General features: G+C 50.3%; 1 protein-coding gene across 1 annotated transcript; it reads left to right on the forward strand.

Moving 5' to 3' along the window:
* Positions 1–677: 677 nt before the first annotated feature.
* On the forward strand, positions 678–17,440 carry RPIA (ribose 5-phosphate isomerase A). Its single transcript, XM_056349437.1, has 9 exons — positions 678–941; positions 5,793–5,853; positions 7,753–7,808; positions 10,890–10,949; positions 11,562–11,626; positions 12,004–12,072; positions 12,576–12,717; positions 13,950–14,049; positions 16,241–17,440. Exons 1-9 carry the CDS (start codon positions 759–761, stop codon positions 16,336–16,338), a joined length of 834 nt encoding a protein of 277 aa, XP_056205412.1. The 5' UTR covers positions 678–758; the 3' UTR covers positions 16,339–17,440.
* Positions 17,441–18,589: the final 1,149 nt, after the last annotated feature.

The raw sequence follows: 18,589 nt of genomic DNA on the forward strand, positions 1-18,589 counted from the left end.
TCCCTACTTATGAGTCCTGCGACAGAGCAGGGTTTCCATGTGGATGGCTGGGCAGGCCTTGCTCTGCCAGTCCTTAACCCCCAACGCACATGACAACATCCCATGAGCACATGACAACTTCCCATGAGACCGTGCTACAAAGTGTGAGTAAGAGTCCAAGAGAGGCTCTTCCTTCAGGGGAGTGCACCGTCAGAGGAACTTCAGAGAACCTCCATCAGCGCCGAGGGACTCCTGCGTGACTGCACTGCCTGGTGCCCCTCTCCTCCCCAGCACTTCCAGGCAGGACACCTTGCCTTCCCTGGCACCTGACGGGAAAGCCTCGGCCACTCCAACCCCGGCAAACACAAGATATAGATATGAATATATATATATGTATACACACACACGTAAATACATTGATAACAAGTTCCTTTGGGGTTGTGGGTCAGGTGGGTGCAGTGGGTGGAGTGGGCACACCAAGCCATCCTGTGCCAAGCCATGCCATGCCTTGCTCTGCCGTGCTGAGCCGTGCTGCACTATGCCATGCCATGCCATGCCATGCCATGCCATGCCATGCCACGTTATGCCATGCCGTGCCATGCTGTGCCGAGGCCATGCCATGCCGTGCATTGTGGGAGCTGTAGTCCGCGGCTCGCCGCACTACAAGTCCCAGCATCCCGGAGGAGGAGGAGGAGGAGGAGGAGGAGGAAGAAGGGAGCCGGCTCGGCCCAAGCCTGCAGCCCGTGCGGGAGAGCCCCCCGGGGGCGGGCCGCGGCGGCATGCGGCTCCCCGGCCGGCTCGGCCCGCTCCGCAGCACGCCCCTGGCTGCCCGGCCGCCGGGGAGGGTCCGAGCGGGGCCGGCGGCGGGGAGGCGCGCCCGGGCCGGCGGGCGGCGCGGCGGCACCATGGCCGAGGAGGCCAAGAGGCTGGCCGCCTGCGCCGCGGTGGACAAGCACGTCCAGGTGAGGCGGCCGGACCCCAGCCCTGCCCGGGGCAGGGGGCACGGACCCCCCCGGGGCGCGGATCGGCCGCGCCAGGCGCGGAGCCTCCCGGTGCACGGGCGGACCCCCGGGTGCGCGGAGAGGCGCCGGGGTGCAGGGACGGGCTCTGGGGTGCCGGGACTCCCCAGTGCACCGGGTGGTCTCGGGGTGCAGTGACCGGCTTTGAGGTGCTGGGACCCCCAATGCACGGAGCCTCCCAGTGCAGGAACGGGTCCTGGGCTGCAGGCACCGGCTCCGGAGTGCTGGGAGCCGGGACTCCCCAGTACACAGAGCGGTCCAGGGGCGCAGGGACTGGCTCTGGGGTGCCGGGACCCCCTAATGCATGGAGCAACCATGAGGTGCACGGAGCCCCCCCAGTACACAGAGTGGCCCCGGGGTGCAGGGACTGGTTCTGTGGTGCCGGGACCCCCCAGAGCATGGAACCACCATGGGGTGTCCAGGGCCTCCCAGTTCAGGGATGGGTCCTGAAGTGCTGGGACCAGCTCCTGGGTGCTGGGTCCCCCAGTACACAGAGTGGTCCCGGGGTGCCGGGCCCCTCCAGTGCACAGAGCATCCTCGAGGTGCATGGACAGGTTGTGGGGTGCCCAGACAACTCCATCCCCTCCTGGAGCATGGACAGTCCTGGGGTGCAAGGGGGGACCCTGGGGTGCATGCATGGGCCCCGCCAAGCCTCTTCCTCCTTCACTTTGATGTGTGCTTCTTTAGCCTGGAGAGAAGGGAGAAAACTACTTTTCTTTTCCCATCTCCATGCTTGCCTAGCGCCTGCCTCCCAGGCAGCAGCTGCCTGCCTTGCCCGGCTCAGCACGATGCACACCGAGTTTGGGGTAACATCTTGCACCTCCAAATTTTAACCATGAACCCTCCTGCAAGCTGGGCAGTGGCGGGAGCTCAGGCTAACACCATGTTCTGCTCCGAGTCCAGGGTGCTCTGCCGCTGCTCCCCGTTTCTGAGCAGCTAAGCAAGGAGCAACAGCCCTGAACCAGGGGGTTGCATCCTGTCCTCTGTAGGGAGGCAAGTGCAGCAAGGGGCTATAAACGACCCATTGAAGGTCAAATAGGACGGGAGCTGCTTGAAAATTGGCACAGGCTGATCGTGAACACTTGGAAGATTGACGGTTAAAGTCACGCTGTAGTTTATCGCAATGTTTGCTGTGCAAGCCCTTTTGCAACAGCAGTGATGAAATGGGTGTAGAGGCGCTGCCAAGAAGGTAGACATTGGCAGTTGGGGGAAAAAAAAAATTTCCTTTTCCTTCCCACTCCCCCATGCGGGGTTAGCGTCTTGAGGTTCAGTTACGGATGGCTTCCCTGATGTCCCGTAAAGGTTTCACTTGTTTTGCAGCCTCTCCTTCCTCTGAGCAGTCTGTATGTGGCTGCAGAGAGCACAGCCACATGCTCTCTGAGACCTACCCCCTGCCAGGCCAGTGCACTCAAAAGCAGTCTGTGGGGTTGGGGAGCCTGGGGGATGGACCGGCAGTTGCATAAAAATCCCCTTTCTTACCCAAAGCAAGCCCCAAAAGTGGCACGTTGAGGGGTTGCAGGAGGAAGGACTCGTGTCGCAAGGTGCGGAGCCACAGCACGGCCGCTGCTGTGGGTTATTGCCAGCTGGATGGGCCTTTGATTTGGGGTAGAATGTGACTCTTAATTTTGGACTTTTCCTAGTGAAATAGCTGTCCTTTGCGTGTTTGTATGGTCACACAAACTTTGGGTAATGTTTTTGGCCACATCCCAACTGATCAAAGTTCAGTGCCCAGCTGGCGACACTGGTTAAGTAAAACAGGCAGTGTCTGGGGTAATACTGCAACGCCTGTCATGCGGGTTGGCCAGAAGGAGAAGCAGGTTAGAGTCACCGCCAAGAAGTTCGATGGTCTCAGCTGCTTGTCACCAATAGTTCTGAGTTTGTCGTTAGAGCTATTGCTGTTAATGGAGGGAGCGATGTGATTTCAGAAAGCTGCAGGCTCCCTTCCTTGTGCGCCAGGGACATGTGGGAGATGCCACTGACTTCACAGTTTGGTTGCACTGGACAAATATCTCCTGCCTAACTGTGCTGTAAATCCGTGGTTGCGCTGGACAAATATCTCCTACCTAACTGCCGTAAATCCGTGGCACGGGGGGCTTGGTGCTGGTACTAGATGAGGCTCCTTTCTTGGCATCCTCCTGCATGCCCATTCCTTGGTGTGCCAGCACAGCAGCTTCTTGTGTAGCCTGCAGCAGATGTAAACCTGAGGGTACGTGGAGGGGCTAGGAGAGGAGAACATTTTTCCCTTTTTTTTTTTTAATTAAAGCCAGATTGGTGTGTTTGCCCAAAGCACTTGTCTCCAGGCAGCTGTAGGAGCAGAATTCCCTAGTACTGGAGTGGACACTGAGATGGCCAACCTCAGAAGCCGTGGGCTGTGGGCTGGCACAGGACCTGGGGCTTTAGAGCCATAAGCTGCTTGGGGAGAGCTGGCTTTGTGTTTATACAACAACTCTGAAAGCAGGTCCTTTAAGTGCCTCTGTTAGAAATGAAAAGATGGGCGAGAGCTGTAGGTCCTGCTGCCCAGAGGACTGAGCATTAGTAAGAGGAAACTTCGGGCTTTGTGCTGTATTTATCTCCTGCTTTTTGCCCATGGAAATCCTAGTCTTGGGTTACATTGGGCCGGCCCAGACAGGCCAGCCCCTGTGGTGCTGCTGGTACCTATTCAATGTGCATTGCTGTGTCTGCATCTGTAACGTTGGGCAGCATCTCTAGTTCCTTGGGTTAGCTGAGAAAATGCTGTGGTTGCTGCTGACTCCACTCACAGAGTCCATATGTGGGTCCTCAGCTGTATTGTGGCTCAGCGCCTTGGTTTTGTTTGCTGGGGTGTGCGTAAGCAACCTGAAATGTCTTTTTTTTTTTTTGCATGGGATGCTGCTCCCTGGTGCTGTGAGGTGGACCTGCCCCTTGCATGCTGACCTTGTGCTCTGCTTCTCACCAATGTTTGCCCTGTCCTTGTTTTGAATAGCAGATGTTTTTTGGCTTTTTTTTTGCCCCTGATCTGGCTGGGGTTGGAGCTGAGGAGGGACAGGTGGAAGCTGCAGTACGGCAGGGGTTGTGACAGCACCAGTTTAGACTGGCTTAAACTTTTTCTGGGAAACCCACTTAGCCCAAAGTCTTGCCACCGCCTAAGAGAGGGTGCTTAACTTCTCAAAACTGATAAATGCCTTCAAGTTTATCGCCAGGGAGGGGTTGGGACCTTTGTGAGCTCATCCCACTTCATTACAGTGGAGTGGCCACTGCTGAGGCTTTCCCAATCCCTTTAGGGCATCCATCTGCTCCAAGAAGCTGTCCTGTTCTATAGAAATGGGGGCAAAGAGAAGAAACTGCCTCTTCCCAGGTTGAAACAAGTCTCTCGGGAGCACCGGTACTGCCCGTGTCCTGCCAGCCTCCACACAGGTTTGCTTCCTTGGCTGGCCGTGCTTGGCTTCACCTGCTGGGCAGGTGAAACTGAGAAACCTTGGGAGCTATTGGGTTTCTTCTGGCAAGCTGCAGGCATGTGGCTGTGATACATTGTTTTCCCCATCTTATGCAGCATCACGGTGGTTAGTGAGGGCTGGGTATAAGCCGAGTCTCTGGTTGCGCGCTGGGTTTTGGAGAACTTCTGTTTTTCACCTGCAGAAGCTAGGGAAATTGTTTATCGTAGGGGATTGTGACCTGTATTGAGTTCCACCTTTCCTGGCAAGCTTGCTTGCTGTTAAGATGTTAGCTGGTTGAAGTGCTGCAGGTGTGGCTTTTTCCACAGCTGCTGAACTCTGGGATTTGCTGCACATGGAAAAGGAGCTTCAGACCCGTCTAATGTCTGAGAGATAATGCACAACAGCTCCTCTGTGCCTGCATCTCTGGCTGCCTTCAAGTCTTTCTTGTCTGAAATGTCTGTAGTGATATTGGGCCTCCTTAAGTCAATTGAAGCTTTGGATCCTGTCCAGAGAATGGGAATTATTGTGGAATTGGAGTGTGCAGGAGGCTGCAGGTAGCTTTCAGTGGGTGGGAGACTGAGCTGATAATAAACAGAGATTTACACTGCAGAGCATCCTCTTGCAGAGGTAACACCATTGCACCCATCCACCCTCAGCCTGCAGCACCTTTTAGAAGCGTGCCTGTGTTGCGGGTGAGACAGTAGCAATCCTTCTTAAACCAGACCATAAGCAGAGGAAGGCCAGGGCTGAGCTGTGGTTAAAATACGATCCTCTTCAGTGTGTGCTGCCAGGCTCACACATCTTTCAGGTGTGTTGCTGGGCTCTCATATAGGCAGTTATATGCTCTGTTTTGGAGAGCGCTTTTTATTGTGCTCTGTGTACAGCTGCTGTGCTCTTTGCTTTGGCTACTGATGCATCTGTACCGTTTACTAACAATATGGTTGGCAGCAAACCCATGCTTTTACTGTGCGGCTTCCTTGGGAGATGTTATCTTGAGGTTGTTTCAGCTTTTTCCTCTGTGGTATTGTCTGAAACTCCCAGCTTTCCGGCAGGAGAGGGTGCATGGAGTGCCAGCAACCACCAGTGAGTGTGCATTGAAACCCCTGAGATTCAGACCATGGTGGTAATTAGCAAGCACATGTCCTTTAATGAGAGGGTGAGTTGCTTAAAATCCCTTAGCCGCAGGCAGTGGTCATGTCCTTGCTGGCACAGTGTGTTCCCTTCCTTGCCTGCAGTGCACTAAGACATTGTGTGTTGGCGTGCATCTCTGGGCAGGATTCCTCTTGCATGTGTTTGTAATGTCGAGTCTACTGGGAAATGTGGACAGCCCTTGTGCCGAGTCCCCAGTAACAGCTCTTCTCTGTCTTTCTTTGATTTGCAGAACAATCAAGTTCTTGGGATTGGAAGCGGCTCTACAATTGTCCATGCAGTGCATCGATTAGGTAGGATGCTCCCCTCCGTGGCCCTCCTGCTGCAGAAAGCCCCCTTGTCCAGCTGTCCCAAGTACTTGAAAAACAACCTAAATAATTCGGATGCTGACGTAGAGCTGATGTGTCGGGTCTGTTTGCTGCTGCTGTGTCCTTTTTGAAGCTGAAGGTTAAAACTGGGTCTTGTGCTCTAAATTTATTGCATAGGGAGGCCTGAGGAGGTAACGATTTGCCACCTGTTCTCCCCATCCAGCCAGGCAAAGCACTTTACTGGCACCCACCACAAACTGGAGCGAACTCCCCTGTTTGGTTCCAGCTCTGCCGAGTCCCAACTTGCTTTGTGGCTTTGGGCCATGCAGCTGCTCTGCTTCCGTTAACCCCTTTGATGGAGCTGACGCTGCTCTGCTCGCTCACATTGTGTTACTCACGCTGAGGGTCCTGCTGAGGTGGACAGAAAATCTGGAATGTGAAATCCTGCTGGGTGGTTTTTTTGTACCCTACAGCTAGGTTTACCTGCTTGCCTCATGTGCGAGTTCACTCAAGGTGTTATTCAGAAAATTTCAGCAAAATACTCAAGCGAGGCAAATACATTTTTGCAAAATGAACATGAGGGTAATTATCCTCATGCTTCACTGCCGAGGGTGCAGAGAAACTTTAAAGTGTCCTTTGCAGGGCACTCTTAGCCCCAGGGCAGATCTGCTTGTGGAGGTGCTGTGCCTCATCCTGTTTCGCTGTCCTTGGACGCAGAACAGAGCAGCTGTGGGTGCTGCAGTGGGTTGGGAGAGCAGGATCAGCCCTGTTGTTCTTGGGGGTCTTGCCTGGATGAAGAGGGGGTGTCCCGTTCGGAAACAGAGCTCAATGTGTCCCACCTGGGTGGCTCTGTGTGGCTGGGGAGGCTTGTGTGGGGCTGAAGCGTGAGCACAGCCCAGTGCTTTGCTCTGCAGGGGAGTACCAGCGGTGGTGCTGTGCCTGCCCTCAGCACCTGCCTTGCCCCACGCTCCGTGTGTGTGATACGCATTTGCCTGAGAGCTGCGGTTCAGCTTTCTGAGTTTGGCTTAATATCGCAACCACTCCTGGCTCTAACACAGAATCAGTCTCTGTACAAATGGGTATAGTATTTAAAGTGGAGTGCCTGTTCCAGGCTGCAAATTCTGACTTCTCACACCTACGGAATGTGTTCACACTGGGAAGTGGTTTGTAACAACACACAGCCTCATGTATTGCATCTTTAGCCCTTCCAGCAGCGGTATTACCTTGAGGCATGTAGCCCCTGTGCTTGCTGTGGTGCGAGAGCTGTTGCTGACTCTCAGGCTGTTGGCTTATGCTGAAATACCCTAATTACTAAAATAAATTTTGTCTGTAATGATATCTTAGTAATAGATTTTAGTCATTTGAGGTTAACCTGGGGAGGAAATATTTCCTTCCATTTAATGGAATACATGTTTTATTAGTCCTTTCCATCCATATATTTAAATGTTCTATAATAAATGAATGTTGTGTCCCCACGGCAACAAGCCAGAAAACCTTTCAGGCAGCTGCTGGAGATCTCTGTTTACAAGGAGGGCAGCAAAAAACTCTCTTAATGGAGTGAGAGAGGGGAGTGGGGTTAATTTCCCAGGTGACAATTTGCTGATGGTGCTCCTCTGCTGCTGGAGGCACAAAGGTTAATGGCTCACGATATCTTGGGCTGAGCTAGGGTGGGTGGGTGTTTAAACATTTCTTGACTAGAAACTGAGCCTTAACCTGTGCAGGGTGGCACCTGTTTGCATTTTCAGCATGACTGAGTTATTTGCAAGGCAAGTAATTGCAGTGATTCAGAGGGGCTGCTCTGAAGAGAGATTTCTTGAAGTGCAAGTTGGTGCATTTTTTCCTTCTGCAATGAACAAAGAGAGGCTTCTGCCTTTTTTCCTACAGCTGAGCGGGTTAAAGAGGAGAACCTGACAATTGTCTGCATCCCTACATCTTTTCAGGTAAGTGCTTTCCTCCTTGGCTTTTTGCTAGTCCAGACACTCATGCAGAGGATGGTCTCTTTGGCTGCAGGAGGCCACCACGCTGCACTCTGGACTGGCTCAATGTGGCGTGAGTTCACTAAAAGCACTGGTGAAAGCAGTCATGGTGCAGCCTGCAGATGGACCTCAGGAAGCTGGCAGTGATGGTGCTGTGTCACCCTGACCTGAGCTGCAGGGATGCCATAGTGCTAGGAGGTGTGTTTTGAACTAGGGTGGTAGCTCTGGTTATGTCAGTGCTGGTGCATGGCTTGCTCTGGATCCCGCTTGCAAAAAAAATGCTGTTCAGTGGTGAACTGGCCTTGTAAGACAAAACTCACTGGAGACACTTGGTCTCCTTTGTATCAGGCCCCAGAAGCTGTAAAAATCACGCTGCAAGCAATAATAGCAAGCTTGTGCTTTCAGGAGGAACTTAAAATGCATCAGCTGGCTTTTACAAGAAATTGCGTAAGAAAAATCAGCTGAATCTTTCCTTTGCTGCACAGCATTTGCAGGATTTGGTTCATACCGAGCTAACTGTTGAGAATTTTGCAGGGAGAGGGAGAACATGGCTTGGTGGTTAATTAAGTGCAGAGCGGCTGGGGAAGCTTCTGAGCTACTTCCATGCATTCAGGCAACTGGCTTTAGTCTCTCTGCCTCTATTCCCTGAGTTGGGAACATGCTGCAGAGGAGCAGCTGTTACCTTGTCCCCTTTGGGCAGGGAGAGGTGACATGACAGGGACCACCTGTGAGGTTTTTGAGGCTGGGTGCTGATGCCCCTCTCTAGGGATTGGGCATGTGTCCTTCTTGCAGTCCTGGTGTGGACCTTGGGACTGTACTTTTGTGACAGCCTTTTTACCTTGAGGGCAGTGAAGCAGTGAGGCAGGCTGTGCAGAGTCTGTCCTTTGAGGTTTTCAAGACTGAATGGGTAAAGCCCTGAGCAAGGTGGGAGCTGACCCTGCTTTGACCTGGCGGTTGGATAGAGACCAACCTGAATTGTCCTAAAATATTATGAAAACTTAACATCATCTTATCCTGTGGATGTTCTTTAAGTGTGAGGAGATAAAACCCTCTCTTTTCCCAGCTGTTGCAAACAACCAGTGGCCAACTGGGGTGTAATGCAAACTGCTGCAAAGGGCAAAAAATAAAAACTAGATATTTTTTTTCCTTTTTTAACCTGTATCTTTTTCTGTTGCATGTATAGAATGTGGTGAGAGTCCATCTTTGATCTGTCTGAAATGATCCCCATCCTGAGACACAATGTCCCATTTGAACGTAGGAAAAGTGCTCTGAGTGATGAGGTCTCACAGACAATATTGATAAAGTTTGTGTAAGGAACATGGGCTGGAGCCTGTCCTGCCTTGAAATGTTGGGACAGTTCATGTAACACTACAGAGTTTCTTACCAGTAAAACAAAAAGGTTGCTGTTGAAGGGAATGGATAGATCGTAAACCTGGAGGAGCCAAAATCCCCCAGACATGGGGATACGTGCTCTTGTCTTTTGCAGTCTCTTAGACCTCAGCCAGTTCCAAGTGAAGCATTGGCAGGCCAGCAAAACAGCGTCTTATTTTCACTATGTACATGTGTAAGTGGCTGGCTGAGCTCACTGGGAAGGAAGAATTGGTTTCAGTGGGCTTTTATTCTCCTCCCTTCCCTCTTGTCAGGTTGGGTTATTCCATCACCATCAGTAAAGCTAGAGCCGGGGTAAGTATCTGTCCCTTGGCTTGTGTGTTGTTTCTTCTTTTCACCCGGACGTGTGCCGAGAGCACAGAGCGATACTGTTCTTGGCAAGTGCTGCGCAGTTACTGCTGCTTTCCCCCCAGTTGTGGGAGCTCTGCTTTTCATTCCTGCTGGTCTGCTCCCATGGCCTTGCAACAGAGAGCCTGAAGAGAGCCACCTCGTTCCCACACTGCTGACTCTAAGCCTGTTCAGGATCTGGCTTGCACGTACAGCATGGTGTTTTTCAATGCTTTCGATTCTTAGGTCCTTGAAACCTTTTTACGTGGACATTGTGTGATGAATGTAAACCCACCGATTTTTATTCTTTTTATTTTGTGAGTCCTTAGGGCAATCTTAGTGCACAGATCGAGAGCCCACAGCCCATGTGTGTTAAAACTGCATGCTATGAAATGCTACGATAAACGATTCCAACTATAGCTCATTGCCAGGAGTTCCACCTGCTCTCTTCTTAATGTTTAATGGGATGCCAACACGTGCAACTGATGCTCTTTGTTAGCGTTAGTGGGTAAAATTCAGGGCAATCAGTTGATCCAGGCTATCACACTGGCATTTCTTGGTCTAGCTGGAGCTAGAAGGCGAGCAGAGTCTGTGCAGGGAAGGGGTCTCACTCAGGTGATGATCTGTAACAGAAAATTGAAGCAATTGAAGGTTCTGTAAGGTTGAGCTCCTGTTTAAACTGACAGAGTAACGGGGTGCTCTGTGTTCCATTGCCACTAGAGGGAAATACATGGCCACTTCAGTAACAGTAGATCAGAGCCACCAAACAGCTGTTGCAGGAGGTTTCCCACACTTTTCCCATGACTCGTGCTTTTCTTTTTCTGCCTTTTTTTTTTTTTTGTTTCTTTCCAATATGAAAGATATTTTCATTGTTAGTCCTGCACTGCTATGACGTAAAGATTTAATTTTCTTGCTCCCGTTTTTCAGCTGAAGGAAATCGGAGGGGCTGGATGGGTGTGAGGGAGAATGATGTCCAAGCTGAAAAAACACGGGAGTCAAAAATCCCATGTCAGCTCTAATGCTTAGATACAAGTGATTCCCACCAAGCTGACGGGGCCTCTTCTATTTAGTACTGAGAGACCTCAACCTAGGAGTCCTGTTGCACCACCTGAGCATTTTAGTTCAAATCAGCAACAGGGTTTTCCTTGGATTAAAATAATCTGGCCTGGAGGCATCATTTTCTCCTTGCTGTGCGTTCCTGCTGCTGGCTGCAGCCTCTCTGCCAGCTCAAGGTGGAGCTGTGAAGCAGCTGCCAGGGGAATGACACCATGAGCCTGTTTTTCCTTTCTGCTGCTGGTAAATGGTGTTTGCTGTCTTCTTGGTGCGCAGGCCCGTCAGCTGATCCTGCAGAACGGCTTAACGCTAAGTGACTTGGACCGACATCCAGAGGTAAGTGGGACTGCGGAGGTGAGACCTCACCTGACCTTCCTCTAAGTTGGTCCTTCATGAAAGCGTGAGGCTTCCTTATCCTCCCCTGAGGACCAGAGTTCAGGCAGCCGCACTGCAGAACGTGCGTGAGAACTAGTTTAGTTTATTTCCCCCCCGCCAAGCCTTAGTTTTGTTTTAGTGTTGTCCCTTTAGATGGCAGGTAGGCTGCCGAGCTGATTCCTCGAGGTGTTTGGCATCTCTTCCAGGCTGATGCTTGCTGGTCCAAGACAGGGATATTGTGTTGCTGAAGTGTCACCAAGATTTTCCCTGGGAGCCCCCTGCTTGTGTGCTGGTCCTTAAGTGATGCTAGAGTCTGAAGTGACGTGCCTGCAGGCCAGCAGTTGGTTTTGGATTTTCTTTCTCCTGCTCTCACAATGCCTGTGGTTTAGTGGGAGCTGGCGTCCTTGGGTGGCTGAGCAGATGCCCATCTCTGGCTGGTGATGAGGTGGTCTCAGCTCTAGTGATGTTTCTGGCTGCTGCTTGGGACCTGATGCCCTCCCAAGCTGTGCCAAGAGCAGCGCCTGGATGCCACACAGGAAGAGCTTCCACACCAAATTTCTCCTCTTCCTATAGCTCGACGTTGCCATCGATGGAGCAGATGAAGTGGACTCTGACCTCAACCTTATCAAAGGTGGCGGGTGAGCCTTGTTGTCCGTCTGTCTGCGCATGGTGCTGGTGGCGGGTGGCCTCTGAGCATCCTCTTCTGGCTGCAGATGCCTCTGGGGTGGGCTGGAGAGGCTGAGGGGATCTTGTGCGGGGCTGTGCGTGCCCCTGTGGTGGGACATGGCTCCTGACCAGGTGTGTGTGCAAGGGACAAGGAGGATACAGTGATGGGGCAGGGGAAGGAGCCCTGGCATGGGGCAACAGCAGCACCAAACCCAGCAATAATATGATGGAGAGGACTGGAATTCAAGGCCATCAGGCACATTGAGGGGTGGTCTGATGTTTTCTGGCTTTTTTTATATTTTTATTATTATTATTATTATTATTATAATTATTTTTCCGCCTCTTGCAGTGGCTGCTTGACGCAGGAGAAGATAGTTGCAGGATATGCAAAATGCTTCATTGTTATTGCTGATTACAGGTGAAAATATTAATATTCATTATACCTCTCTGTCCCGTGGGGTGATTTGGATAGGTTAGGCTATTATTGTCCTTCCAGTGGGTCAAGGGAGCAGGAATAGGTGGAAATTAGCCTGGCTCTAGTGCTTCAGCAATTCGGTTTAGCTTTTTTTTCTTAATTTTCAACTCAGCAGGCCTGCTTAGGAGTCAGCAGAGCTTGTGAGGAAATGGCTGCTCTGCTTTTTGAGCTCAGTGATTGTCAGCACTGAATAAATTTCCCCTTCTGTACATACAGCTGCGGGGCTGTTGAAAAAACAACTCGTGTCCTGCTTGTCCCAAACATGTCAAAACGGCTTATGAGTGAACTGAGCATCGTGTATTAAACTGGTTCTTCCTACACGTGTGCACACGTGAACTGACCACTGTGCCCTACCCTGAGGGTTTTGCAAGAGGCAATGTGTTGAAGTGAATGGTGTTAGCAATGGTACTGTCTGATGCTAATCCCACCTCAAACTGTGTCCTCAGGAAAAAATCGGAGAGCCTCGGGGAGCAATGGAAGAAGGGAATTCCTATTGAAGTCATCCCCATGGCTTACGTCCCTGTCACCAGAGCCCTGACCAAAAACTTCGGAGGTGCTGCGGAGCTGCGCATGGCTGTTAGCAAAGCAGTATGTGTCCCTGATCCGCCCCACTTCCCCAGAGGAGCCACCTGAACGTGGGCAAATGGAGGACCAGCAGTCTGGCCTTCCATCTAATTAAATCTGGGCTTTCACTCCCGCGAGTGGCGTCTTGTGTAATTCCTCCTAATTATACTTTGGTTAATGAACTGTGTGTTTAGGTGCTCAGGCTGCTCATTGAAAGCTTCTCTGGCTTATGCCTCCTCAAGCAAACATCCCTGAGCAGGGAGGGGAGGGATTGCCTGTCTGGGCCTGACCGGCCGCTCTGCAGGGATGCTGGGGCGCTGGAAGGCAGCCTGCACTGCCAGAGGGTCTTGAGTGGAGGGGCAGCTCACACTCCATCCCAGGCTTCTCTGTGCCACAAGGAGCCAGACTAAATTAAAACTGAAGCTGCTTTGTCTCTGCTGCCGCTGTCCTGTCCTGACTTGGGCAGCAGGGCTTCGCCAGCCCATGGTGTGTGGCAAGGGAAGGGGAAGGCTGTCTGCAGTAATGGCTGGAGTTAACACCTGAAGGCTGAATACTTGTTTTTGATGTGTCTAATCCCAAGAGGCTCTGGAGGTTGCATTTGATGCCTGAGAAAAGCAAACTTGTCGTCCTCTGTGAACTTGAGACCAGCCTCGCTCAGGGAATTCACATCGGTGCTGCTAGAGCACGAGCTGTGTCCTTGGAGGATGCTGGTCCCTCCTGGCGTGTGTAGTTGCAAACCCTGCTCGGTGCTGCTAAAACACCTTGTCCTCAGCCCCAGCTGCCTTTGCTCTGTTGAAAGCACCCCATTGCTCCTTCTGTTGGCCTTGAGAGAGTGCTGAGCGCATCTGGGATGCTGGAGTCCAGCAGTTCTTCAGCTCCAAAACCTCCCCATGGCAACCAGCAGCTTGCTGTTATCACTGGGGCAGAGGGGTCTTACTTTGGCTTCTGTTGCCTGTAGTAGCCTTTTTAGGATGTTAATCTAGCTTTACTCTTGCAAAAAAGACCCCCTGTTGCAGGGATGAAATTGCAGTGTTGTTTCCAGCTTCTGCATGATCATCTGTATGCAGGAGAATGAGGAATGGGCAGTTGCCTTGGGTGATGTTTTTACTTACGGGCTTGCTGTAGGCTGCTCTGATTTACTTGAACGTTGATTCTCTGTAAACCGTTGCAGCAGGGATGGCTGGTCCCGGTGAGGGCTGTGACAGTCCCTGCTGGGCTCAGTAGACAAGGTGGTGACAAATGGGTTTGCTTCCCAGGGCCCCGTGGTGACAGACAACGGGAACTTCATCCTGGACTGGAAGTTTGACAAGGTTCATGAATGGAGTGAAGTGAACACCGCTATAAAAATGATACCAGGTAATGCCTGTGATTTAGATAAAAAACCCCAAAAAACAAAAACAAAAAACAAAAGCTGGCTAAGGCTGGGTCCGTGCTAGACAGCCCTGACCATGGGAGCTCTCCCCTGGATGGGCAGGAATGTGCATGTGTGTTTACTGCCCTGTGTGTGTGTGTTGACTGCCCTCTTATGGGTCTCTACACTTGTTTCTGCTTGAGAGATCTATCAGCTGAATTAGTACAACTGTACCCATGTGGCATTTCCATATGGTAGTGAAAACCTGGGGTGATGCCGGATGACTTATGACACTGTTTCCCATTAGGCACACCAGTCCTGTGCTCTTCCTTACTCTCCCTGTGCCCATTTAGAGATGAACTTTTAATGGAAACACTGGTGGACTCGAGGGAGGGTTCACACTGGGTTACAGTATTTTCCTGAAGCTGCTTACAGCTCTGCATCCCAGTACCGTTGCATAGTCCTACAGGCTATGGTGTGAGGGTGCAGTGTGTCCTAGCTATTGCTGTGCAAGAGAGAAGCAATGGCTGATTGTGCTGTTTGCAAACAAAACAGCCTCCTTGCAAGGACTCCTGCCCTGCATGAGACCTGCTGCCCAGCCTGGAGCTGCTTCTGGACAATCCAAGCCTGCCCAGGGGCAATGGCACTCTATGGACCTCAGTGAATCAGCAGGCAGACTGGCTGAGCCACGTCTGGATATCTTTCTGGTTATCTTGGCAAAGCCTGGTCTTGAATCTGGTCAGCTTTTGAATTGAATTGAATACGGTTGTGTCTTCTTTGAGTTTATACCAGATACCTGCCTGGCCCTAAGTCCATAACACAGCTGCCTTCACTCACTGTTTGTGCATTGTCAGAGCGTGCAGGAACAGTTTGGGATCCTGCTGCATGAACCTCAGCATCCCCATAAAGCAGCAGTATATTGTCCTGGCATCACAGTTAAAATACAAGAGCAGGCAGAGGCCATGGGTGAAAGCTGGGTGAAGAGTCACCAGTAACTTCTAGTTGCTTCTGTTCAGTGGCTTTGCTTCCCTCAATGCTGATATAAGGCTGACTTACTGAAAATACACCCATTTTCTTTTTTCCTGCTCTAGGAGCAAAATGCTGGGATGCTACCTCTGCCCTCCTTTGTCCCAGTGTCTTTGCAATCTGAATAATTACCTTGTATTTGCTGGTAGCCAGCAGTAGATGGCAAGTTTGTACCTTTGGCAGGAGCACATCTAAATGAACCAGTGACGGATCTAAATGAACTGGTGACCGCTGCTGGTCTGGGCTGTCCCTGGTGTGGTGCTCCATATCCTAATGTGGTTGCTGCCCATTGCTGTACAAATGTCTACATCATGAGAGCTGTTTCCATGCAAGAAAGCAACAATGGCCAGTTATGCTGTTTGCAAATAAAACAGCAAGGACTTCTTCCTTGCATCTCTTTTGGTTGAGAGATGAGCAGTAAATGATGAGACCTGTTCCATCGTATTGGTGTGGAGATGGTCTCAGCACAATTTGCTGCTCAGAAATGGACCTGCTAAGGGGAAGAAGAGCATCTTCCCTACCCAGAAGTGGATGAGCAGAACTGGTAAAGCCTAAATACAGCGGTGCTAGCAGGGCTGCGGCCACCTTGCGCTTGTGGTAGCCCTTGTCCTCCATTTCTTTCCACCTTTCTGGCCTCTGGCTGTGGCTCAGTGATCGCTGTGAAGGTAGAAGCACCCCATAATTAAATGCAACCAAAAGTACGTTGGCAAATGGGCTACAAATTGCAGAGGTAGCATCAGATCTGCGGAGTCTTAGCATTTGAAGAAGTGTTAGCTATCAGGGTAGTGTTTTAGATGTGTTTAAAGCAAAGTGAGTAAGCCTGTGGCTGCACGTAGCTTCCTCTTGCTCCCATGGGTCTTCAGATGGCTGAAAATGCCATGTTTGTGGTTGTGGTGTAATGGTGGTGGCTGGGGTGGTGTGAACGTTGGGGGGAGCTTTAGGCGTTGTTTCTCACTCTCTGGAGAGTTTCTTCTAGGGGTGGCCACATGGAAAAGACTTCTCAGAGGCTTCCTGTGCAGCTGATGCAACATCACCCAGGTTGGACACCTCTCTCCAAACCTCTGATGGAGGCATTGGTGCCTTTTAACAAACAAAACCATGGGCAGAGGAGAGGATTCAAGCAGTGGGGTGGCTTTGGCATTAACAGGCAGGTGAACTCTTGTTCCCCAGGTGTGGTGGAGACTGGACTCTTCATCGACATGGCAGAGGTGGTGTACTTTGGCATGGAGGATGGCTCGGTCAGCGTGCGGGAGAAGCAGCCTCGCTGACGCCGGCGTGCTGCCTGCTCTGCTTAGCCTTCGGCCAGTTTGATTCAGCTGTTGTAATGGTGCCAACCTGACGTTTTGCCTTAACAAGCAGCGGTTATTGCAGAAGACGGATGGGAAGTTGATCAGAATCCGCTGACATGATACTGAATGTCTTTTTTAAAAACAAAAAATTATATTCTATTTCTATATATATATATTTTTACTTTACAGAAATGTTGTCTTTTTTTAAAGAATCATTTAAAAAAATTGCTTTACTGTTTTTATTTTATTTTCTAAGAAATACTTACCAAAAAGAATACTCCTTGTTTTTGTGTTTTGGGTTTGGTTTTTTTTCTTTTTCAATGAGAACTTGAACCCTTCTGGTTGCTCATAGTGCTTAGTGCTCTGATCATTGAGATCAGAAACACAATCCTAATGCATCGTTCCTAACCACCCTGGCTGGGAGGGTGATGTATGTAATGGGGCACATCCAGTCGGGACCTGCTGATGCCTTATTTGGAACCTTTTTGGTTCAATATTTTTTGCCTTTTATTTTTCTATACCACTGTTTTTTAATAGTCTGGGATGTCTATTTGTCCTCTGTGCACGTGACAATTCTCTGAGCCTAGGGTGGTCCCTACATCCCTCTGTCCGGGACATTAATAACGGCCTTTTTTGGGCCTGTGTATGGAGGAGACATTCATCCTTTGAGCCAAATTCTGCTCACCATTAATTCAGTACCTCTGATTAAAGTCTGTTCCTGTAGCTGGAGGTGTTTGGGACTTTGTCCTTTTAAACCGAGAGCAGAACTGGGTCCTTGATGAAGTTTACAGAAGCATCCTTGAGCAGCTTAGGGCAGCGTGGAATACTGTTCAGTGGCAAATTATTTGATTTGGAATGAAGGTTAATTATCACCCCTCACAGCTGGTTGATTTATGGAAGGATAGAGCAGAACGTACAGGAAAACTGAGTCTTCCTGCCAAATTTTCCACATGTAGCAGGAGAGAGGCACTTGTTCAATATCTTATTCTCAGTGTATAGGTGCTTTGCATGGTTTTGATGTCAAAATGCAAGCCCTCTTTTTGTGTTGTTGACACTGAAATAAAGAGCTGTTAATACCAGATTTGGTGGTAATTTGAGTCTTAAAAGTAGCTTTTGTGGACAGTGGGGCAGATCATCGTCAGACTAACTTCTGCTGCAGTTTCCCCCTTAGAGGAGCCCTTCGCCCAGGCCAGATTCAGCATTCTGCATTTGATCTTTTTGCTTAAGGTAAATATGTTAATCTGGTTCATTTGGTTCATTTAAAATATCTAATCAACACCTGTTAGCTGCAGTGCTTGCCTCAAGACTGTCTTAGATTTGCATGGCTAAAACCTGTGCATCTAAATAAAAAAAAAAAAAAAAAAAAAAGCTTTAACAAAAATGAGCTATTTTTAGGTCTTTAAATCTTCCCTTTCCTGCACATCTATTCTGTTAATTCTGAAGCACTTGTACTGAGCAAACTGGCTGCCATCCAGACAACAACTTGCTGGAAACACTGGAATATCTCTTCCCGAAAACCTGATGCTGCAGAAGCCATTTGCAAAGCCCTAGTTCTTGCCATGGGCTGTTTTCAGATGCGTCTTGGGCTCCTAACGTAATCCCGGATAAACAGACAGCAATCGAGCAAAGCTTTGTGCCCAAGTGCCTTCTCACTCAGCATGCTTCTGGAAATGAGATTAGCAGGAGCGAATGTTGCTGTTGACTCTCCTCTCTCTCTCTCTCTCTCTGAAATCAAACAGCTCCTTCTCTAAAAGCCAATAAAACCGTTACCCCACCATTACTTTCTGGCCCTAGACCAGATGTGATCTCATTCAGCTTTGTGCTTAGCAGGGACTTGTTAAATCTAAGCCTGAAGGCGGCAGGTTTGATTCTTGAGCGTCTGTGGGTGCTTGGGATGAAGGTAGCACCCAGTGGGCGCTTTTGCAACAGATGCCCCTGCTCCAGAGTGGGACTTCTGAGTGGGTCTTGGGCTGTGGGTTATGGGTATGGAGTTTGCAGTGCTATAGAGGTGGAATTAAAATCTCTGGATGGAATTCAAATCCCTGAAGTGCTGGAGAAATTTTGGTGTTCAAACCAGTTCTGGAGGCTTTGTGCAGATTCCCCTCTTGTGCTCCCCGAGCTCGCATTTGCAAAGTCAGTAGGTGGATTTTTGGGTTAAGGGGCTCTTAAGAATGGTCTGGTCCTTTCCCTTGGAGGTTGCCAGGCTCCCTGACCCGTCATGACCATCCAC

Source organism: Falco biarmicus, chromosome 1 (genome assembly GCF_023638135.1).
Source record: "Falco biarmicus isolate bFalBia1 chromosome 1, bFalBia1.pri, whole genome shotgun sequence".
Classification (NCBI taxonomy): domain Eukaryota; kingdom Metazoa; phylum Chordata; class Aves; order Falconiformes; family Falconidae; genus Falco; species Falco biarmicus.

Coding starts and splice junctions, on each gene's coding strand:
- RPIA (XM_056349437.1), top strand. CDS start 759: ATGCGGCTCCCCGGCCGGCTCGGCCCGCTCCGCAGCACGCCCCTGGCT. Junction 942..5,792: donor CGGTGGACAAGCACGTCCAG/GTGAGGCGGCCG, acceptor TTTGATTTGCAG/AACAATCAAGTTCTTGGGAT. Junction 7,809..10,889: donor GCATCCCTACATCTTTTCAG/GTAAGTGCTTTC, acceptor CTTGGTGCGCAG/GCCCGTCAGCTGATCCTGCA.